This window comes from Cheilinus undulatus, linkage group 8, assembly GCF_018320785.1.
Source record: "Cheilinus undulatus linkage group 8, ASM1832078v1, whole genome shotgun sequence".
NCBI lineage: Eukaryota > Metazoa > Chordata > Actinopteri > Labriformes > Labridae > Cheilinus > Cheilinus undulatus.
This window is the reverse complement of record NC_054872.1, coordinates 22,979,879-23,004,326: the sequence shown is the minus strand read 5'-3', so window position 1 is coordinate 23,004,326 and position 24,448 is coordinate 22,979,879. Positions and strand designations below refer to the sequence as shown.

The 24,448-nt window shown below is 38.5% G+C and overlaps 1 protein-coding gene across 1 annotated transcript in view; it reads left to right on the top strand.

Annotated features, from left to right (window-relative positions):
* Positions 1-24,448, top strand: part of col14a1a (collagen, type XIV, alpha 1a) — a 194,361-nt gene that overhangs the window by 60,351 nt on the left and 109,562 nt on the right. The window contains exons 9-22 of the mRNA XM_041793294.1: positions 3,732-3,887; positions 4,095-4,214; positions 4,526-4,690; positions 4,854-5,018; positions 5,649-5,800; positions 6,718-6,847; positions 7,210-7,355; positions 7,516-7,645; positions 8,724-8,863; positions 11,733-11,859; positions 13,949-14,088; positions 16,167-16,299; positions 17,782-17,814; positions 19,053-19,195. Coding sequence (XP_041649228.1) covers positions 3,732-3,887; positions 4,095-4,214; positions 4,526-4,690; positions 4,854-5,018; positions 5,649-5,800; positions 6,718-6,847; positions 7,210-7,355; positions 7,516-7,645; positions 8,724-8,863; positions 11,733-11,859; positions 13,949-14,088; positions 16,167-16,299; positions 17,782-17,814; positions 19,053-19,195 — 1,880 coding nt within the window. The remainder of the gene's footprint in view (positions 1-3,731; positions 3,888-4,094; positions 4,215-4,525; positions 4,691-4,853; positions 5,019-5,648; positions 5,801-6,717; positions 6,848-7,209; positions 7,356-7,515; positions 7,646-8,723; positions 8,864-11,732; positions 11,860-13,948; positions 14,089-16,166; positions 16,300-17,781; positions 17,815-19,052; positions 19,196-24,448) is intronic.

The window sequence follows — 24,448 nt, the reverse complement described above, 5'->3', positions numbered from 1 at the left end:
CAACCTAACCACTAAGCTTGACTTCCTGTCAGCTAGCTAGCTAGCATTCTGGTTGACAGAAACGTAGTGTCTGCCTGTCGAGCTATTCGTCAATCAAATGAGATGAGCCAAACTGTGTGCAGTAAGGTTTTTTTCTAAATATAATCTAAATGACTGTGGTACCAAAAAATTCACCCCTGTAGAGTGAGAGCTCATGAAGACATTAACTTATAAGACACGTTTGGTTTTTTGAACCAGGCTGTAAACCAGTTTATTTCTAGTGTAAAAAACGGCTGTTTAACAGGTGTTCAGACACATCTTCTGGTGTTCCTGCAGCCAGCCTCAAGTGGACACTCAGTGTATTACAATTTTTTGCACGTTTTTTTTTTTTTTTTTTTTTTGCACTCTTGCAGTAAATCTACTTTAAACCTGGCTTCTGTCCCAATAGCACTGGGCAAAAATAAATAAATTCAGCAGGGTTTGGAGGAGAGAAAAAGACAGAAAATTTAACAAACCTATTTAAAAAGACACAACAAGGACTTAATGAAGTAACGGTTAAACTTCAGAAATTCATTTTGCTGAGGAAGATTAACTGCATTTGGCATTTGTGTAAGTCTTTTTTTTAAATATTTGAATATCAGAAACAATTTGTTCTGCTGTTATACAGCTTAACAGACTGTTTACAGATGTCAGCAGAGATAATGTTAAGGGAAGGGACAGTGATTACTGGTTTGGATTCAAAACATCACTGTCACGCCTGGTTGAAGGACATTCATACCACTCTGCCAACAAAGACTGACCAGATTGACCAGCCAGCTGTAATTAGCTTTATTCTGACTCTCTAATCCTCTGTTTACAGCTCCTTCATCTGTCTTGATAGCTGGCACAGTTCTTACTCCTCATCCCAGACTCTTTATATTTATTTCATGCTTTATGGTACAAATATTGCAAAAGATGCCAAATCATTATATGATGCATATAAATTCAGTTACAAATGTAATTATCAAAACTAAAGTTTTTCTATTTCACAGCTCTTTCTTGAACTGTGCGGTTTCTCATCCATACATCTATTTACTTTCAGTATCAGCCTCAAAAATATGAACACTTCCTGAATGGCTCTTGCTTTTATCATAAAATAGCTCTTCAGTTGTCCTTTTTTGCAACTCCATCTTTTTAAAGCTGTGCTTAGTTATGGTTCTGCCTTATTTTTAACCTCAGAGTATCTTTAAAGGCAGTGCTTGTTTGTTTAAAGGAACTTTACAAAGAATATCTTTTTACTTTTGTGGCCTCCTGGCCTTTTGCCTTTTTTCTGAAACACTACAACAAGCTACAGCTCCTCCTTTATCTTCTTTTCAAAACTTTGTGACTGTAATGTACCTGAACTGTTCATAATCTTCTTGGCAAACATTATCTGAACAGTATTTCAGAGTAGCATAACGACCTTTCGTGTTTTGCATTTGCAAACCAAAGATTGTCATCAGCCATCTCTTAACCTTGTTGTCTTCTCTTTTCTCCTCTGTCTGCCATCTGCAGCAGATGGATGGTTCAAACAGTCACACAGACACAGACAGCAGACAGAAGGCTCTGTCTGGAAAAATGCTTCATGAAACGAAATACCTGCGTGGCTCATCGTTACACAATGTGTCTTTTTTTAAATTTCAAGCTTCAGATATTGTTGGCCTTAGATTGAGGCACAAATGGTACAGCTGGTACAGTAAAAAACATGTTTTTTTATTTGAAATTTCAAAAATGCTGTTTAGAATACAGTTAATCATAGCTCTCTCCATATTTCTTCTAATGTTGTGTTGTTTTAGGTCACCAGCCACCTGCTTATGTTGAGCATCAGTCATTAATGAATTATTGACTACTACCACTTTAATACATTATTATATTATTCTCTATTATACAGTTGGCTCTGTATCAGAAGGGTAACATAAAAAGGAAACTAAATTGTTAATAACTTCTTCAGACTACTCAAGCCATTCCAGTTATCAACTAAACTGCTTCTAGAGCTTAGAGAAATTTTTGCTGACTTACTTACTGTCCTTCTGATGTTAAATAAATGAGTGCTATTGAGAGCACTTTTGGATTGATCACTAAAATACTACTTAGCTACATTTAAGTTATCAGCGTTTAGCCACACAGTAGGGCTGGGCCCTACACATTTTTGTCACCATCCCAGAACCATCCCAAAAAACATTTTTAGCCGCCCTGAAGAGAATCTAAGCTGCGTCTTGCTTGGTTGTGTCACAACAATATTTGCCTAGATGGTGCCTATGCAATGTAACAATGGAAGATGCAGGAAACCAACAGCTGCCATAAAAACACCATCAAACATTATGTGCCTGCTATGACGTGGTAGCACCACGAGCATGGAGATCAAGACTGTAAAGTACAAGTTCTGTTTAAAAAAAAAACAGGAACTCAAAATCATTTTAGCTTATCAAAACTGCTGTCGAATCACACAGACTCTGTGACGTAACGTGATATCACTGGGGTAAAAACATGCATAAGGTCAGGACTATTTTTCTCCTCCTGTGATCAGATCAGCGCTGAATAGTGCTCCAAAACTTTGTAGCAAGTCCCTTTAGTTAAAAATATTAATCCACTGTTGAAATCCACAGTAGGACAGCAGGATAAAAGTTAATTAGCAGACTTAATGAGCTGAAAGACGGTGTGTTCAACTCAGCTCAGAAAGTGATGTGATGTGAATAAAATGTATTCAAATGCCACATCAAGAAAACCAAAATTCATATTTTGATGAAAACTTCAACAGTTTTGAATATGAGGAATGTGTTTGTATTGAACTGATGTAAAATAGATGTAACTGATTGAATCATAACTTTTCCAATCAAACTCCATTCAGCTTATATCGCTTTGTTAAAAATGTACTGTCCTCATTTTGTTTTCCCACCAAACTTTAGAAAAGCCACACATAGTTTAAAAAACACGCATACAAAAATCTCTCTTGTCCCAGAGTCATCCCTTAGTCTCAGACCCTGCAGCATGGTCTCACTCCTATTATCTTTATCTTAATCTTTAAAAGTGCTAGAATGCAAACTCGAACTCTCATTTCCTATGTCAGCGTCTTCATTTATCACCTTTCTCTAATTATACCCAATATTAGACCAAGATGACAAGATAAGAAGTTATGTAATTATGATAAATGAACCATGTGTGTGTGTGTGTGTGTGTGTGTGTGGGTGGGTGTGTGAGACGGTGGATACAATATTGACCTATATCCAATACTTCACCATTGGTCTCAGGTTGGAGGTTTCTGCTGTAGATTTCCCTTTAAGAGCAGTTTTTAATGCAGAGTGAGTTTGTGCATAATTGTCTTAAGAGAAATTCCACAAAGAATATGTTTAGGTGGTGAGAACAAAAGAAGATGTTATTTTTACATGATGTTAGATTCATGTTTTTAGAAAAGATAAAAGCAGAGATACATTGGTACTTAGCAGTTAACCAAGGTTCAGACTTTTATGTGTATTATTGTCATTGTACAGTACACAAAGTCAGTGTTGTGTTTATCTGACGTCATTTCTGATTTTTTGTTGGTGTGTGATATTTGGTTTGAACAATAAAGACATCCTGAACACACACAGGAGAGTTGTGTATTTATTGGGTTTTCTGAGGACTGGCTGCACATCATTTATTAACCTGTTTGTTAGTCCACTATTTTGTTTGTATTTTCCTGGTTGTTGTGAATTTGAATTCATGCCACTCCATCTTCCCTCCTCTCCTTCTTGTAGTTGACCAATTTGTGTGTCGCACTGAGGCCATTGCAGACATCGTTATCCTGGTGGACGGCTCCTGGAGTATCGGTCGCCTCAACTTCCGTCTGGTCCGCATGTTCTTGGAAAACCTGGTCAATGCCTTTGATGTTGGCATAGATAAGACGAGGATAGGTAGGTCACTGCTACTTGAACAGATGGCTTACACCATGGGTGTAAATAAAGACTTGTGATGTTTGTGAAATGTTGTGACTGCCTTCATCCAGCTACATTACTCATATCTGTCCAGGAAAATAGTTGTGTTTCAGTTACTAAATGAGACTTAATTTAATAGTAGATTATAAGCATGTGAAAAGTTGTGTTTGTGTTATTGTTTTTCAGGTCTGGTACAGTACAGTGGAGATCCCAGAATAGAGTGGCATTTGAATGCTTTTTCCACCAAAGATGCTGTTATTGATGCTGTCAAGAATCTGCCCTACAAAGGAGGAAACACCCTCACAGGTTTCCCTGATATTACCTGTTGTTTTTTGCTGTCATCTTATAGTGTTTAAAACTCCCCTTTTATTTTAACTTTTCTTTTTGTCTCACTATTTTTAAATTTTAATCATCTTTCCTTGTTTTCCTGGTACCGTCACCATTTGCTTCTATTTCATTGATCTCTTCTCTCTTATCTCCTATGCTTTCTCAGCTTTCAGAAGAATATTCTTGCTTTTCTAACTGCTTATATTAATTCAGACAACTATCTTCTTCTTATTGTGTCTAACTTATTATACTTTCTCTCTTCAACTCCTCCTCTCTCTTTGTCTCTTTAGGTCTAGCCCTGACTTACATCTTTGAAAACTGCTTCAAGGCTGAATCTGGCTCACGGGTTGGGATTCCCAAGATCGGAATCCTCATTACAGATGGGAAGTCCCAGGACGACGTCATCCCTCCTGCAGAGCGCCTCAGAAATGCTGGAGTTGAGCTTTTTGCCATTGGTGAGAGCACAGAAGCAGAGAAGATCACCAAGAGTTCCATACTGACAGGAATAACTAAACACTTGATATAGTTCTTACTTACCAGTGGTGAACTTTCATTTGAAGGGCCCTCTACAGGTCTAGCAGTGCTAACATGATAACAGACATTTATCTGTTTCTACAGGCGTGAAGAATGCTGATGAGAATGAATTGCGCTCCATCGCCTCAGAGCCTCACAACACTCATGTCTACAACGTGGCTGACTTCAATGTCATGAGCTCCATTGTGGAGGGGCTGACCAAACGAGTGTGTGAACAAGTGGTGCAACAAGACAAGGACATCAAGCAGAGTAAGGCGACAGTGCTACAGGAAGAGAGAAAGACTGCTGTTCAGTGACAACAGTCAGCCATACGTAATATCTGACAAGCCTTTATACGCACTTGCATTTAGAAGAGTCATGGCAATGCTTTAATAGCAACTATTCAAACAAAGGCAAAGTAAACATCAGCAGTGTGATTACTTTAGCTTTCCCAAGTGGGTTTTTAAATGGCTGAATGATAAAAAGTCACATTAAAACAACAGCGTGAACAGCTGTGATCAAACCTTGTATTTTTAGATGAAGCCTGAGTTGCCTGGGATGGCTATATTTACTGCTGAGTGTTTCCTTATCCTGCCAGAGGAAAGAAACTAGATTAATATGAAAAGTGTTTCTTGTTAGACTCATTATCTTCTGTCTTCATTCTGCTTCAGATTCTTAGTTTTCCTTTAAGAAGTTTCCACACAACAGAGGGTGTCTTTAAATTGACGTCATAAATCCAGCTAATGTTTTTCGATTGAACTGCAACACTATCTCTAATTTTATCCTCATTGCATGTCGAGTTTCTTACTTAAACTTTTATTCTTTTTCTGGGAGCAGTTTGAAGAAATCTGGTGCAATCTCGTATCCATTCCTTTTTGTCTGTTTTTTTTTCTTCTAAAGATCAAGTACCAGAGATTATGGGACCACCTCTTGATCTGGTGACATCAGAGGTGATGGCAAGAAGTTTTCGGGTGTCATGGAGCCATGCCCCTGGAAATGTGGAGAAATACAGAGTGGTTTACTACCCTGCTCAGGGAGGAGAACCACAGGAGGTACTTTATACTTTTTCTGTAAAGAAAACCATGGCTTAAATTGTACTGAAAGTGTTTTTAATTAATTAATTAAAAAAATGCATAGCTCTTTGAAATTACGGAATATATATTTCATAACAAACACAGCTTGAGAAAAATGATCAACTATTTGTTCTCTGAAAGCTTAGTGAAGATGTAAAAAAACAATAAGATTAAGAAGCATGAATAAGTGAGTTTGGGCTGGGTTAGGCTCTGTTTCTCCATCATTTTTAAAACCTCAGTAGGAGTGACTTTATTTGGGATTTTCAGACAAGTATAACTCCAGGTTTTCCCCCCTGAGATGCTTGTGGTGACTTTCTTCCATTCCTCACTGTGGCTCTCACCCCTCCAGAGTTTCCCTGAACATCCATGCAGGTAATGAAGGTTCACTAAAAATGATACTCTGGCCGATGCAGGCACCTGCCTGATTTTTCCAGAACATTTGACCACAGAAACCTTTAAATCTTTTGCTCAGCTGGGTTTACGGGGACCAGATGGTCGGGAGCCGCATGTGAGGAGACCTTTCCAGCTGGCTCAGCCCAGACCTAATCTGTATCACAACTGTCATCCATTCAGATCAGGATGAAAAAATATTATTTTGCTTTGGGACATTTGTGCTTTATCCCAATCAATAAATCGACTTCCCCCCTCTTCTACCATTCTCTTTCGATCTCCCTTTCCTGCATGGCCTTCCTTTCTCTTCCTCTCTTTCATATTTCATCTTCACCTTCCCTCATTTATTGCCCCACTTTCCATTTTCCCTGCCATTCTTTGTCCCAATACTCCTCCCTTCCTCTCTTCCCATCCATTTCCGCACCCCATTTCTCTTTCCTGTCCCTTCCATTCATCTTTCTTGACTCCCTCTCCCTCTTTCCCTGACTTATGCTCCCATATCCCAGGCGGTGGTGGACGGTAGTGAAACTTCAGTGGTGTTAGAGCATCTCAGCTCTCTCACAGAATACCAGCTGGCTGTGTTTGCTGTTTATGCAGACGAGGCAAGTGAAGCTCTGAGAGGATCAGAAACAACCCGTAAGTTTATTCTTACATGCTAACCTACATGCCAAAATGCACTCTTAGTACCTCATATCAATGCTTCAGTCGACTTTTGAGATCAAGAGTTAACAACAGTGCATTGACAATTTGATAGACATGGCAGGGACATTCTAAGATGATGCGTTCACAATAACAGAGGACAAAACCATTCAAGATGACATGACAATGTTTTTTAACACTTAAGCTTGAGTTAAAATGTGTAGAATGTTCAAAATGCAAACAACTCTGACTTTAAAAGCTAACCACAGGAATTTGTTTATTGTTAACCTCGTTTCCTGGTTGAATCGTCTCCTGTCTTTCTCTGTGTGTGGTTTGGTGTGGGTTTTTGTGTTGTGCAGTAGCCCTACCCACAGTGACAGGCCTGCAGCTGTTTGATGTGACTCACAGCTCCATGAAAGCGAGGTGGGATAGAGTGGACGGAATCTCTGGCTACATGCTGCTGTATGCACCGCTCACAGAGGGGGGAGAGCTAGATGAGAAGGAGGTAGGAAAAGAAAGAAAATGATGAAAACAAATATCTTAGGAGTAAAAGTAAATGCTTGGTCAGATAATGGTTTGAAACAGAAACATAGCTGATTAGAGCCAAAACTTTTTTTTGTTTCAGAGTCTTTCACTGGTTTATTGGTTTGTTTCTTTGTCTGCAGATCAAAGTATCAGATGCAGTGACAGAGCTGGAGCTCGATGGGCTGATCCCTCACACTGAATACACTGTTACTGTCTATGCTATGTATGGAGAGGAGGCTGGCGACCCCATTACAAACCAGGAAACTACATGTGAGTAACACCAATCACTAAACCTGTAGCCTGATCTGAACCATAACCCACAAGCAACCCTGCTTCTCCATCAAGCTAGTTCCAGGGCTGGTGCTGGTCTCGAGCTGGAGCCAGGTTGCAATTTGTTCAATCTAAGCATACTGTTGAGAACTTCTAACAGGCTGAAGTTGGCCTGAAAGCCATGCCATTATGTTGCTGGCAATGTTAACAAATGGCACACTTCCTGCCCCCAGCCTCAAACGTAAGCATGTTGGGCCCATCAAAAACTGGTTGTTTCCCTTGGACCAGCAAGGAGCTGGGGCAACTGTTTTTTTTACAGCCCCAGAGCCAGTTTTCTTGCATTGGCAAAAAAAGAAGTGCTGCTAGATTAAGCTCTGGCTCTGAACCAGCCCTGGAACTGGCTTGGTGTAAAAGGGGTTTCAGAGTGGGAAAGATTAGAGATATTCTTTAGCCAGTAATGTCAAATCAGGTTAAATGCAGTTTTAATTGTGTTTAGCTGACTAATCTAAAGTTAAGGAAAATTTGCAAAAAATAGTCAGAATTGAGCAAGGTTTATTCAACACAGGATCACATGTGGTTCACAGGACTGAAAAAGCTTCAGTTGAGTGGTTATGTGAGAGTGTAACTTGAAACAGTTACATACGATATCCCCGTTTACTGTATCAGTATACAGCCAACCAGCACTGTTCCTGTGAGGAGGTATTGGTGCTATCAGTGCTGAATGTGCTTTGTTTTAATCTGTGTTGTAGTATGCTTTGATAGCATGGTAAGACAATGAACTGCAGCTACAGTGGCAGGCCACTGTGTTATACTTTAGACAGAGAGTTGGACCAAGATTGCAAGCTTGAACTGATAGAAAGTATTATGAATTAGGATAACAGACCTGTAATTTGGTGCCAATTACCGAGGGTTCTGACTTTAACTGGTTAGATGGCTAATCCCACACTAAACGTCCTTTTAAAGACCAGAAGAAATATTGTTTTAAAAGTTTTCTTTTGCAAAGACTTTAAGGCACTTGCACAAATAAAAGCCAAAGAACATCAAAGAAACATCAAACATGTGTTCCCTCTCCCCTCAGTGCCACTGAGCCCACCTCGAAACCTTCAGCTGTCTGACATCACTCACAACTCCGCTCACCTCAGCTGGGACCCTGTGCCCACCGAAGTTAAAGGCTACCGTGTTCTGTGGATCAAGACAGATGGACTAGTTGAGAAGGAGGTACTGTGCCACTGAGTTCATTTCTTTGTGGGGAGGCTCTGATTTTTCGGTTCTGTTTTGTACAAGGCAAATTGATGTCATTTTTACCTGTGAGGGTCTGTGTCTGGATGAGACAAGAGTGAAAAAAGAAAAAGAGGATCGAACAAAGACTAAAGTAATTGCTGGGAGCATTAGTTTTTTTTATGAAAAGGTCAAGTTCAAGCTAAAATGAGTACTGCTTAGTGATATAAACACCTTGAAACATAAATAGATATTTTATTTTAACAGGAATGATGGTTGTTTGTGAGTGTGAGTGTGCATGTGAATTAGTTGAATAAACTCTCAAAACTTGCCAAAGCATTTAAGGTAAATGCCGATGTCTAGTCTGGTCACCGAGTACTGTCATAGTAGTCCATACTCTCCTAAATTTCATTGTTTAAGGAAGGCTGTTAAACTCACAACCCCTACAGTAGGCACATCTAAACAACACAAACTAAACCGAGCACGTAAGGTAAGGAAATCTGAGTTCAGTAAATTATTCCGTTGTTGCAACAATGCTTCTTTGCAGTAAATCGTACTGTTGGAAGCTTCTTTATTTCCCTTTTAAATGTTGCCACGTGACCTTTCCAGACTGTGGAAATATGGGATTGCCACTGGTTGCAGAATCTCATCTCTCTGCATTGAGATTGCCATTGATGATGAGGGAAATGCTGCCTCACACCATTACACCGCTTCCCCCGAAAGATGTTACTCTGTCGGTGCGGCAATCAGCATAGCCTTCTCTACATCTTCTCCACACTTTGACCCTATGATCCAACTGCCCCAGGCAGAATCTGGACTCATCGTTGAACATAAATGGTGCCAATTAGGCACCCGATTGTCAGCACCTGGGGGTGCAAGTGTTGATATCAACAGCAAAACTAGGGCTGCAAGCAGCACTGAAGGACCCTCTCACCCTGGAGAGACCACTTAGATCGTCCTTTTAGTGTCCTTATGTTAAAAAAAAATCAGCAAGGTGCACTTTGTATAAGAGGTAGTATTGCCTCTGAACAGAAGGTGGCAGTATCACTAATGTGAATGTTGGTATGTAGAAGTGATCAGGGGAGGACTATTTATGATATAAATAAAATAAAAGATTGGACATTCTATTTTTGATGTGCTACTGGCATCTTGCAGTAGGGGGCGCTACAGCAAAACCATGAAATTAACATTGAAAATTGTAGAGAGGCAGACCCTGATCATACATGTGGAATTTGAAGGCAATCAGGTGTTTCATATGAGAGTTACACCCACTTCCTGTCTCATGGCGAAGGATCAAAATGGCCGCCATGGCCACTGGGGCATCTGTTAATGAAACATGTCAATGTTGGGACAGATATTGAAGACAACGGGTCAAAATCAGAGCATGATAGGTTCAACACAGTAAGAATAATACAGAAATGACCTATTTCCTGTCCAATGGCGAAGGATCAAAATAGCCAACATGGCCACTGGGGTGTCTGTTAATGAAACATGTCAATGTAGGGACAGATACTGAGGACTTAAGTTGAAAATCAGAGCATGACAGGTTCAACACACTAAGAGAAATGCAGAAATGACCCATCTGAATCACTTCCTGTTGGCTGTAGAGGGCACCATGATGAGCTGTTTGCATGTGGGCGTGTTTAGTGTGATACTGTTGTGTTGCCATAAAACACTGAACACCATAGAATAATCTGCCACGATGTTACATCATTTTTCAGGTCAGAATTTGCAAAAAGGCATCGGTCCAAGAGGCTTTTTTGTAGCTCTAGTGATGATCCATATGCAGACCGAAAATCACAGGCCTAGGATGAATGGTCTACAGGTGCTGAATTTTTTGTGGCAACCCACAAATCACACATGAAAATTCAATGGAGTAAATGTTCGCCTGGCAGAAGGGGGCGCTGTGACAAAGTGCTGATATTGATGCATGGATGTATCCAGGACCATTGTGTGATTATTCATGTGAAGTTTGGTGATGATTGACATAAGTACTAAAAAGTTATATGGTATTATTGTGTAATTTTTACTGTAAAAAAACATGCTAAAAATAGTGTAAAATCAGGCCCTTATTATGGCCCTGACGAAAACGTGCACTTAGCACAACTTTACATCTCCAGTTGGTCTAGTTTATGCAAAAACATTCTGAAGTCCATCAGATAAAATCCCTCGGAAGAGTTTGTTCAAATGCGAAAAGTTGCTTTTGTGAAAACGCCAAAATCTGACCTATAACGATTCGTAGTTCAGTTCCTGTAAGTTTTAGAGGATGTTATAATGTAATTTTTCTGTCTCATCATGATACATATGTGTAGCAATTTTCATGCATGTACTGTAGGTCTTACCGAGGGGCCTATCTTACTTCTGGATTTGCATGGTTCCACCAGAATATGAAAATTTTGGGTAAAGTGTGGTGAGTTTTTGAGCATGTTAAAAGCCCCAAATTAGTGATTCTTTGGACAAAATAATAATAACGGCTACAATTTCAATAGGGTCCTCGCCGACCCTAGGTTGGTGCTCGGGCCCTAATAAGTGGTTTAGCATTGAGAAGATTTGGTGAATTTTTCATGGGCGCAACCCATGCTGCTTATTCCACAAATAAATGATCCTTACAAATGTGGCACTTTTTAAAAGAGAGAAACAGGATTTCCAACAGTACAAGATTTATTATTGGCAAAAACCACTGTTACAAAATTAAAATAGTCTGCCAAACACAAATTCCTTAGTTTTTTTGGTTAAGTTTACAATAGCTCTTTATTTTAGGTATTGATTTGTGGATCTTAAGCTGGTTGTGGCTGGAGAATCTCTTCTTTTTTATAGGAAAGGCTGTGGGTTTTTGTGCTGAAATGTCATGTATGTGTGTTTTGTACAGGCCGAGGTGTCTTCAGGGACCACTTTTGACCTGTCTGGTTTGACGTCTTTCACGGAGTACTCAGTGGCTGTGTTTGCCTTGTATGATGAAGGCCAATCAGAGCCACTCACAGATGGATTCACAACCAGTAAGAATCAGTTTTTTCATGACTGTGATAGCACATAAGTAAAAAAGGGGTTAATTAGTAAGTTAGAGAGTTTTGGACAGTTTTTGCAAACCTTGAAATAAAAAAATGAACATTGTTGATGACAAATGTTGTTGCCACTGGTAATAACTGCATTTGTTCATTTTTGTATTTTGTCCTTAAAATTGCAGTAACTCCATACCCTTTTCCAGATCTCTGTTGAAGACATTTTGCCTCAATTTCTTGAAAATAGATGTAATCAATACCCTCAGGAGGTGAACTGTTTCTCTCTTGGTGCCAAACACTGTTGAATTTTATTACCTCCAGCGGTCCTTCTGCTCTTTTGGCTGTCTGCCCATCTCATTTACACCTCAGCATAATAGCACAGTCACATTAAAAGGTCATTTTGCTGTCCCGTACTATTCTGTCATGCTAAAAGATATTGATTTGTTGAAATACCCCTTTAAGCAACAATCAGTTGGGCTCTAGTGCTGAGTCTGCTGAACGAAATGTATTTCTGGCCAGCAACTTTTAAACTTACTCCCTCTAAAGAACCAAGTTGATTTTATTTGTCTTCTAGCAAACTTTGTTCAGTGGAGCAGCTTTGAAAGGGAAGGTTCATGAACGAAAACAAATGTGTCAGCACTTTTAAGTTTGTGAGTGGATAAGTGGGAAATGTTGGGGGATCTTCTTGATAGGTTAAGTGTGGCTGTAAGTTTAAGATAAATACACATCAGACAGACACAAAACAATAACACTTGGTCAATTTATTTGCTCCTACATTAAGAAAAGCAGGAGTTAATTTGCATTTTGCTACCATGCTACAAACTGTTGGCCCACAATTAAATGACTTAACTATTCTGCTTGTTTCATTATTTCATATTAGTACGCATAGCTTTCAAAGCTTTTGTTGTTTCTGAATGACTATGAAACAAACTGAATTTGAAAATCTCCTACAAAAGCAAACAAGTCCAGTGGCAATAAGTTATCATTTAAGTTTAGTTTTTTGATATTGCATAAAAATTCTGTGGGTGGATAGGTGTTGAACAGTCAAATTACACACTCCATAACAGCACAGCAAAGATTACTGGTTAGGGATACATTTGACCATTACAAAAAAAGCAGGAGGAGATTTTTTTACTGAAAAAATAACTAAACCAACAAAACCAAAATCTACCCAAACCAGAAGTTCCTTCAAGGGATATTTCTGTATTTTTGAAGTTGTCATTAAGTTCGTGGCAGTAGCAGTGGTATTAGCCTCCAGTGATTTTAGTGAGCATTGCTCCTTTATGAAGGACTCGCTGGTTGTACCAGCCAGGAAGCCAGGCTATACAGCACAACAGATGGGTACAGTTTCTCAGTGGAAGTTTGTGAGTTTTTTGGTAAAAATAGGCCACAAAACAATGTTTGCTCAAATGTATGCACTATAAAAAATGTCATTTTATACCCAGAAAGCATGTTTTTGTCACTATTTTGCAATGCAGGCTTTGGCTATCTGTTTTGTGCTCTGTTTAAATGACAATTAACCTCTTACAGTTTTTTTTTTTTTTTTTTAAGATCTATTTTTGGGCTTTTAATGCCTTTAATCGATAGGGGAGGACAGTGGATAGAATTGGAAACAGGAGAGAGAGTGGGGAGAGGGCCACAGGCCGGATTCAAACCTGGGCCGCCCCAGTACATGGGTGGCGCCTTAGACCACTAGGCCATCTAGCTGCCCACCCACTTACGTTTTTAACCACACTTAGCTTTAGTCTTTCTTACACTTTGTTTAGCCAGAGCATATTGCCTTTAGACTAATTTTGAGAAAATGACTATCAATAGGAATCAAAATTGATGTTTGTTGTAACATCAAAACAATCAGGAAAGTGTTTAAAACTGCAGCAGTAAATAATTCATAATGCATTTCTATGAAATATTCATGAGCATAGATGCCATGTCCACAGAGCTCCTTTTAATCAGTTCAGTTTCTCATGATATCAGAAAACTAAAAGGGAAATTGAGAAAGTTAATTAAAAATGTTCAGAATGCGACTGACAATTAGAATAAAGGGAATATAGATAAGTTATAAAATCAAAAACCTCCTCTCTCTCAGCTCCTGTTCCCGGTCCTTTGAACCTGCGCTCCAGTGATGTCGACACAGACAGCTTCCAGGTCAGCTGGGATCACTCAGCCAGTGACATCGTCCTCTACAGACTCTCGTGGGCACCATTCACTGGCGGAGACACAAAGGAGGTAGGTTTGTATACAGTTTGTTAAAGTGTTTGCTTTAGATGGTCATCTCTCAGAGATGTTTTTCTCTCAACGAGAAGTGAAATCAGGTAGAGAAGATCGTCCTCATAAATCATCTTGGCACTGCTATGACTTAGCCACAAATGTGTTTTTCCTCCTCAAGCTGGAAAATACAACAACGATTTATAATTTAGCATCAGAAGATAAAACCTGCATGGTTTCTGAAATTTTTCATTTAGCCAGGGGTCCAGTTTTATCTGTGTTTGCAGGGAGAGAAGTGGCTGCACTCAGTGTGCCTAGATAACAGGATCCAGTACTCCATAGACCTGCACATAAGCTTAACTACACTACTGGTCGCTGGTAAAACCCCTGGCTCGACTGAGTATAAATAAAGGCTGAATAAATCTAAAAATTAATGGCTTGGGTGTTTTATTTCCATGATCGGGGGTTTAGGGACAGCTGGGTGGCAGCGATAGAGCCCATAGGTTTGAAAAGTGTGCTGTGTGTGTTTGTGTGTGTGTTTACTGAAAGCCATCAGAGCTGAAAATAACACTCTGGGGAGTTGGAGGGGTAGGCTGGTAATTCCACTGGCATAAAGAAAGGGATACATGCTGCTTTTCTGTCTCTCACCCACATGCTTAACACATGTCCAAACACATAAACACATAAACAAACACATATAAAAGCACACATGGAAACACACATTTAAATCCTTCGCTGACTGCTCTGTATTGTTATATCTGAGAAGAGATTAAACAAAGTACAATCAGCCAAACAGACGCAGATTCACAAACAGAGCAGAAGATCACGTAGATTAAAACTGGAATAATCAATCAGAAGAGTAAATTTCATTTTTGATGATCCTCTTTGTGCATCATGATGTTTTGTTTGGATTTAGTGGTGTAAATTTCATCTTAATGCCTCCATGAAGGAAGCTTTGGGTCTTTTTGCAGTCTTCATTAATCACAAAAAAGTCTGATTGAGTCACCCTTAAATCAGACACTATACTGCAATGGATGATGTTATGAAATAAGGAAATATGCTTCGCTAAATGAAGGGAAATCTAATGTGAAGAGAATGAATCACTAAAGATGCTCTTGCTCATTTGAAAGCACAAACGGCCGCCCCCACTGGTGAAATTTGCATGCAACTGTGCCCCAGAGGGCTTTGAAAAGAAGCAAATTCCTGCACATAATACAGTTATTGAGCCATCCATGATAAATTAAAATTTCCCTGTTGCTCTCCATGGAAGAGGGCTGTACTTTCGATGACCTTGTTGTTTTTACTCTCGTCTGATTCGGTGCTGTGTTGTACAAATTACACTGGACATTTCAAGTCCTGCAAAAGAGGCTGATCCAGCCACCCAAGCTGTTAGATTTAGACCAAAAAAATACACTTTTAGATAAGTCATACATGCTCACTTTAAATGCCTTCTAACTTAGCAAAGTACATTTGAGTGCTGTATACTCTTTGGTTTTATCCCTTTCTATGAATCACAAGTCATTCAAAACAGCATTACAACCAAATCCCCCTACAGTTTGTTTTCATAGACAGCAGCGTCTAAAAATATGCACTGCAGTTTCCTGCTGTTTTATGACTGAAATTATGAGCACTGAGGTGATTTGTTATTTTACTTTTTTAGCAGCTCTGTCAACTAAAACCCAGTGATGGCCTTGATTTTGAACGTCTGCTGCTTCACTCAGAGTATAAATAATCTTGTCAGATTGTTGGTTGATGCTCAAATTTTTATCACATCTTGAGAGAAACTTAGGAAACTATTTTGGTTTCCTCTTGCAAATATAGTTACCTCAGAACAGAAGAAGGTCAATTTAAATGTTCAAAGCCATATGTGATGTGAACTAACAAGCACCATTTAGGTTTAGTGTGTGCTTCAGAAAACAACACCTGCAAATTGAGACATACAAACAAACAGCTCTCTAATTATAGTAGTAAGATAATAGAAGCACAGAATTGTCAATTAAAATGTGAAATATTTTCATTAGCATCCTTGAGAATTAAGATTTTTGATAAAGAGGATATTCTTGTCTGTAATATGTACTATGATTGTGTTTCCTGTGTAGGTAATCTTGAGTGCAGCTGATAACAGATACATCCTGAGTGGTCTAAGTCCCTCCACTGAGTATGAGGTTATGTTGACGGCTGTATTCAATGATGAATCTGAGAGTGACACTGTCTCTGTCATAGAGACCACAAGTAAGTGACACAGCCGGCATTGGATGGCTCTATGTATGCTTAGCTTGGACGGTAGTATGATATCGTAGTATTCGAAAGTAGCCATAGTATCCCTTTAATTAGTGGCATGTATAAATCAAAGCCTTGTGTGTGTGTCTGTTTCCAGCAGTGGCACCACTGCCTTTGCTTAGAGGACTATATGAACTCCTGTAAATAATGTAGTCTAATGTTTGAAACAAAAAAAAGAACTATCTAGACACACTCAAACTCACACAACATGTAATGACACTGTGTTGTGGTTCCCGAAAGTCAAACTTCCTGGTTTATTGTGAAATATGGTAATGTACAGTTTAACCCTTTAAAGCCTATTGTATCATTTTTGATCCACACATTTATAAGACCTCTATCTAATCAACATGATCAATAATTGACTTAAAAATCTTTTGAATATCTGATAAATAATAGTGGATTATCAGTCACCAAAGACACCAAATGTATCAAATATGATACAAAAAACTCTATGTGGTTTCGGTAGAACGTTAAATAAACATTTCACTTCTAAAAAAATGAGAATTTCATGGCTATTATTTGAGTTATTAGGCTTTAAGGGGTAAAAAACACTTCAATTATTCCTTTAGACGCCCATGGGTATTTATATAAACATACCGGTCACAGTCTAGTGTTATTTAACTTAAACAACATTGTTTCTGTGTGTGTAATTGGGTGTAGCTATTGTAATTGCAATTTGCACTCTATGAAAATAAATATTCACCACCTACCTTATCTGATTTAAAGCACATGAATTGATTTGATCAGATGCTGTCTGATGATAGTTTTTCTAATTATTTTTAAACAACTTCTGAGCGAGAAAGAGGATGAGATAAATGCTATACTGCCACTGTTGTCTGGTGTTCCCATTGTTCTTTAGACTCAGCGAAAGATAGGACAGCTAAAAAGAAACAGAAAAAAACGTGGGACCAGGAAATGATCCCGTGACCAGTGTGTTGAGGACTCTAGCCCCTGTACTGTACTGTGAGCTGAACTAGCATCAAAAGAAGCTTCTTTAGAAGGGATTAAATGAAACACATGCAGAGGTTCACATTCTGCTCGCAGGGGGCACACTGCACGCCAAAAAGTCCTGGCCAGTGCGGTTGAGAAAGATTTAACAGTAATAAAACATCAATACAACCCAATCCTCATATACAGTATGGTTGTTGTGTGACACAGGCCATTGTGAAAAGTTTAGATTGAAATTTTTCTGAACATTAGAAAAGGAGAAGATTTAAATTTCATGTATTCTGGTCCCCTCTGCCTTTTAAAGTTGAAATGTGCTTGTGACCTAACCAACCATTACTGCTAAAGGGCCACCATCTGCTGAGAATACCAGACTAGCCAACCACATAAAAAACTTCACCTGAACTTTTCTGCATTGATGTTTTTCACAGCTTACTTAAAATAATGATTTCCTAACTAAATTGTTACTGTCTTGTTTGTCTTCCACAGTGGCTGAGACAACAACAGCTACCACAACCATGGGTAAGGAATGTAATAGTGTCCACAGCATGACGCTTTCATGTAATACCTGTTACAGCTTAAAGGCGTTTTTGTGAAGTCTGTTTAAAAGTACCAAACATTAATCTGAGGAGACTTGACACTTTACATTGTATCACGGATACCTGCATTTCTTCATCATTTTGAAATCTTTTGAGTGTGTGTGTGTTTTTAAAAAAAGTCATTTGTGTAAAGATAAGCCAAATTTTATTCATAACTCAAGCCAAAGCATCTCTCCAGCAATAAAATAAGAAAATCTCTGTAAGTTAATGCTGCGTACTCATCTTGCCAGTGTGCCACTGAATTTCCAACAAGTTCCCCATTAGAGTTTCATGTTTGTTGCTCATTTAGTCCCATTAGAGAATAGAAATCCTCCACAGTGTCTGATCTGACTACTGTTGATGAATCCAAACTGAAACACAAATTACATTCTCAAACAGAGTTCACTCATAAAAAGCCTAAAGAATGTCATTTGTGTTTGCAATATTGGGATCAAGAGACTGTAGTTCAGACTGCATTATCTCAGAGTAGACCTGGAGGTCAACTTGTGTTTTGTTTTTGAAAGACAAGTGAGCTTCAGCTAACTGAATAAGATAGGTTTCTCGACTTACAGCTTTAAAAGCTTAAAAAAGCAGCATGTCTCTTTTACTCAATTTATTGCACACTTTCCAACGGTCTTTAAACGAGCACATCTACTCTGTTAAAAGTGCTTCTGTGGAAAACCTAAAGTGGTTGATTCAAAGACAGCGCTGCTCTTGCTTTATAAAAATCACGGCCTGTAGTTTGAAGGTGCAGTATGTATGGATCCCAAACTGTGACTTTTATCATCTTTGGACTGCATGGACTTTAAAACACATCCACTTTGTTCACAGCCCACATCAAGACTGATGAAAAAAAGTCAAACAAAACACTTGCTTTGTTTTAAACTCCAAATAGAAGTCCTTTAAGTAGAAAAAAAAACAGTGGAGGGCAGATTTTCCAGCAACTTCTTTTTTTTCTATCATCCGGCAGATCTCAGCTGTCAGAACACATTGGTGCATTGATAGGATTTGTTATGATTTTCTTTCAGCTTGCTGCCACTTTGACTGACATTTTTCTAATCCTCAGTCTACCAGAGCACATTTAAATGTGATGAAAATGTAGCTTAAGTCAAGACTTTGTGTCAGTTCCTGGTACATAAAGCCTACAATGGAGTAACTGTTGTCTGTGTTGTGGTGTGACAGTGACACGTCAGGCTGTGACAAACCTTCGACTGAGTGACGAGACCACCCAGAGCTTGGAGGCATCATGGGAACATGAAGACCCCCATGTGAGGAGCTACAGGGTGTCGTTTGTTGGCCTCAGCGGTGACCAAAAAGAGACATCTGTGAGTTTTGAGGTGTTACTAAAAAAGCAAAATTAAAATGATAAAATACAGATTCCTTTAAATGGCATCTCGGACCTTATTGGCAATATAGGGCTCTTATGATGCAGAACCCTGAACATGACATCTACATGTTGATATCTATGTTTTCTTGAGCGGGGCGGGGGGATAAAAAGTCAAACATATTTGTTCAAAAAGTCACAAAAAAAAAAAAAAGTCAAAATAATGTTTTTAAAAGGCATAAGAGAAAGAGAAAGTCAAAATCATGAGTTACAAAGGTTAAAATATGAGATATGATTTTAAATAGTGACTCTTGAAGGTAAAATATGGGATTAAAAGTCAGAGTTAGGAGTTTAAATAGTCAAACTGTGAAAAACAGTAGAAATCATGACTTTAAAGGGACAAAATATGAGATAAGATTCAAAACATGGGTTGAAAGGTAGAAATACAAGATAAAATTCAAATCATGACTTTCAAAGATCAAAATATTAGATAGAAATTTGAAATCACATGTTATAAAGGTCAAAAGATGAGCTACAATTCAAAGTCATGAGTTATAAATGTCAAAATATGAGATTAGGTTTAAAATTGGTGAAATAAAAAAGTCAAAATATGAGTTTAAATTTGAAATTGTGAGTCTCAAAGGTCAAAATAAGGGAATAAAATTCAGAGGTGTTGGAAATGGTCAAAATGTGATATAAAAATTAAAATCATGAGTTTAAAAGGTCAGAATATGAGATAACATTTAAAATTGTGAATTTTAAAGGTCCACATATGGTATGAAAAGTCAAAAATCAAACACTGAAAGGGCCAAAATATAAAATAAATAGTCAAACTCATAAGTCAAAGACATAATAATGACATGCAAAATTGAAAATATGACCTGAAAACACAAATTAATTCATTTTCCCCCATTCCTGACTTTTTATCTAACTATTTTTACTCTTTTTCAGACTTTAAAAGAAAATTTTAAATCATCAAGGTTATGTTTACATTTTTACACAGGAGGAAATACGCAGATCTCATACTGGTGGGCCAGTTACATTAAATATATGATCTTGAAGGCCTGGAATAACTGTGCCATGAGCCAGATTTGGCCTCCAAGCCTTGAGTTTGACACCCCTATTTTAGCAGATGTGTATGTCTCCATCCATGAATATGGATGGAGACCCTGATGAAGCCAAAATTCAAAATGTGTTGTTTAATAAAGTTTTTCTCTTAACTTCTAACGGTAGTGAAGCTTTCTGTTTCCACGTCAGTAGAAAATGTCACAGGTAAGATAAACACGGTTCAATTACAGTCCTGGTTTGTGCTTTTCAGATTAAAAGCCTAGTTTGGCTTTTCTTTTGAGAAACTCCCGTTGTTTGTACACAATGCTTTGAGTTTTTTCCAGCTCAGTTCAGCCATACAATTAATCCAGTCACTTGTCGGGAGATTTGTTGGGATAAAATTTATGAAGAAAGACAGGGTTGTGACAGCAAGAAGACACGTCCAACATGCAGCTTACACATGCCTGGTATGAGAGCTGGGATGGCCTGAGCCAGAGCTGACATGTAAGGCAGATGACAGTCCTAGGAGTAAAGATCCCATATTTTTTTTTACAGTAGAATCTGCTTCAGTGATTACTTTTACAATGACACATTTTTTTCTCATTTTAGGTTTAGTGTTGGTTGAGAGATGAGCTACAGCATGTTTAAGACTGTTTTGGGCAACACACTTAATCCCACTTTGCTCCCACTGCTACGTCTGTGATGTGTGAATGGAATTAGTCAACAATGATGGCAACTTTACTTTGCAGCCTTCATCATCATTGCGTGAATGGTTGTGAATGGGAATGGTGACCTGTGGTTTTAAAAGTGCTTTAAGTAGACAGAAAGACACACTAGAAAAGTGCCCTACAAGCTGAAATCCTTTCACCGATTCTTATTCTCTCTTTTTCCACCTTTATGACACTTTAGGCTCTCAAACAAACTTACCTTGACACCCACTAACTTCTACCCTTGTGAGTCTGGATGATTGATTATATGAAATAGACAAAACTGCTGTTGTGTTTGTAGGAAGATCCTTGTTATTTCACACCTCCAGCCAGCTGGATAGGACTGAAGTGGTCAGTGTCGGGTCATCTGCTCCAATCAAAGAACTGATTACACTTTTAGTCCCGGTCCGCTTGGCCTCTCCTCTCTGATTCCTCTATCTATAGCAAGAGCCCTTGAGCTCAGGGCTGTGCGCTGACCCTGATCACTGATGCACGCACGCTCTCACACACATGCTCGGCCTTTCTCCTCCTCTCCGTCTGTCCCTCTATCTCTCTTTTTTCTGTTTTCCCTCCCTCTAGTAATCCCTCTCACCACCTCCCTCCCTCCTGTTTTAATTTCCCAATGTGGTGTCAGAGCTCTAGAAGATGGAGAGGCCAGGCCAAGCCAGAAGACATTCCATTATCTTTTCAGCAGCCATTTACCTCACTGGGAGCAGAGATGGAGGGCAGCAGAGAAAAAAGTAAAAGAAACAGAGAAAGAGAGGAGGAAAAAGAAACAATAGCTTAACAAAATGGTAAAAGCTTAGACCACTGATTGATAGATAGGGGCTGTTCCAGGTCAAAAAGTTTATTTGTGTTTTTATGTTGTTCTGTTTGAGATACAGAAAAAAAGACAGTATGGACTGTCCTGTGTGGTTCACTAAGTGTTTGTTTGTGTATTTAGAAATGTATACATTTGTGTGTCATGGGGCCTTTTAATATGAGCAGGACTTTTGGTTAGCAAGGTAACATCAGGGTTAACCCTGGGTATAAACTTGTGTTGAACACCTAACCTGCTCCAAAGCAGTTTATGCTCAGAATAAGAGATCTACCTGATGAAGCACTGCCTACTAACCAGTCAGATCTCTTTATCCTGAAAGTCTGTAAGCTGATTTTAAGAGTGGAGGAAGGAAAGACACAAACAAATCTGATAAGATTGTTCATAAATCTTAAAAAAAAAATCATTATAAAATATGTTAATAATACTTAACATTTACCTTCTTGCGTTAGAGACTAGACAATGTGTTGAAGTAGTCAACTTTTGTGCTTGATAGAATAAATCTAGTGCTTTCAGTTCTATATTCATATTCATTTTTACAAGCTTGATATTCTGTGCATTGTTGGGGATTACAACAATGTGGACTAGGGATGCAATGAATCATTGATTTTGTCAACAATATTTAATGGCATCATTTATTGATAATGGGTTTAATTGTCGGTGGTTTGTTGGAAGTTTTCATGCTGAAGGCATATACTGTATTGTTTTCCGACACAGAGTTTGATATGGAGTGAGCCATCTTACATACGTACAATCTTTGCTCTGAGTTGCATGCATATCAGCCGCCGTGTTAAGAGAAACAAAACATATTATAAAGTTGAGGGCCAATGCCACATCACCAAAATGGATACATTTATGAGCGTTAACGTTGCAAATAAAAGTGCTAAACTTCTGCAGCAGAGTTCTGAGGAAAGTGATGAAGCACACAGGAAACTTGTCTGCCAAAGCACTGAAGATACCTCTAGGGCCAAACTTGCTGTTTCAACTCATTAACAATTAACAACAAGCAGACACTGAAGCCTGGCTTTAGTCCTGAAGAGTTCGGATGTTTATTGTTGGTCTTACAGTTGAAACGGAACATTTACCCTGATCATCCTTTCAGCTATCAATCACTTGACCCCCCCCACTCCCACTTTTGCACTCGTGACATGTTTGTGTCATATACAGAACTCTGCTTCTCCTGTAACATAAAGATTATCAGTGATATTCGTAAAGCTGACCTACCTTATCGTGAGAGCATGACAATAGTGCACAAGCATTTGGAGAGAAGGTACATTAGGTGTCTTACAGTTTTAGAAATATTTTTTTCCATTTATATTAACAGTTTAAAGTTAATGCTGCATGATGATTTTTCTCACAATTACATTTTTAAGCCTCTTACCTATCCTTTTACCTAAATTTCTGCATCTTTTCTCTCCTTTCCATCTTTTGTTCTTGAACTCTTGCAGTGAACACTGGAGTAAACTCCTATTATATTAATATTTAACCCAAATAAAACGTTATTCATATAAAGATATTAATAACATTACCAGACAACACATAAAGTCATCATACATAGAAATACATAGAAAATCATCCTACCTACATCACTGCTTATGTTTAAAGCCAATAAAAAACATATTGCTTGAATTTAGATCATTCATGTCATAAAACCTCAATAACAGCTGTTATGTAAATGTGGGGAAGCCCACCTGACTAGTCAACTAGTTGTTTCAATAGTCAGTGACTGGTGGATGATCAAAATTGTCATTAGCTGCATCTTTAATGTGGACATACATATCTGCCAAAACCAGGGGAACATGGCTCTTTATTTATCGATGCCTTGTCTATTTTGGCCAAGAGAGAAGGGGAGCCTTGTATTCTCTGGATTCAGGCGCCTGAGACACTGTGATGCTGCAGAGCTGCACTTCCCACATGCTCAGTCTAAAACAGGCTTTAAACTGTCAGGCACAGCACAAATAAGAAAGTGATTATTTGGAACTAATGATGAATATGTAATATAGTAAGACGAAAAAAGATATTTAGACTGTTTTTCCTCCTGCATTTATTGTTTAAGCTGTGCTATGTCAGTTTCAAGTATGCATTTAAATTTGTATTTTTTCAATATCATTGTTTGTGCTAAGCCTGCAAAAATCAAACAAAATTGCCAACAGCAGCACATGATCATGTACATGACTGATCATGTGCTGTCATACGCTCATCAAATATTTGGACTTACTTGTCAGATTAATAAACAGCCTTATGTGTCGATTTAGTGGGATCTCAGTCAGAGCACCTAAAGATAGCCTGTGTATGTGTAAATTGTTTCATAGTATAGGCCTCTGCTTAGATGTCGGCCGGTGTTTCAGCACCACAATCAGAGTGGACAGCTCCTCTCCTCTGATTCGCTGTGACAGACTTACCTGGCCTTTCCTGAAAACACACAAAGGCTGGCTGACATTTGCCCAAGGATCAGTGCGCTTAGCACAACAAACAAAAGTTTATCTCTGCTGTGGTTTATGTTGAAGTTGTTTTTTGGAAAGTGGACTCTTTGTTAAGAACAGACAGATGAACACTGAAAGCCTTTCTTGTGTGAATGTCAAAAAACGTTTTACTGATGAGGAAGTAAATTAATTAAGAGAAGAGGCTCAGAAAGTTTTACCTCAGGAAAGTTATTGTCAAGTAAGTTAGTTGTTCAAGTTTC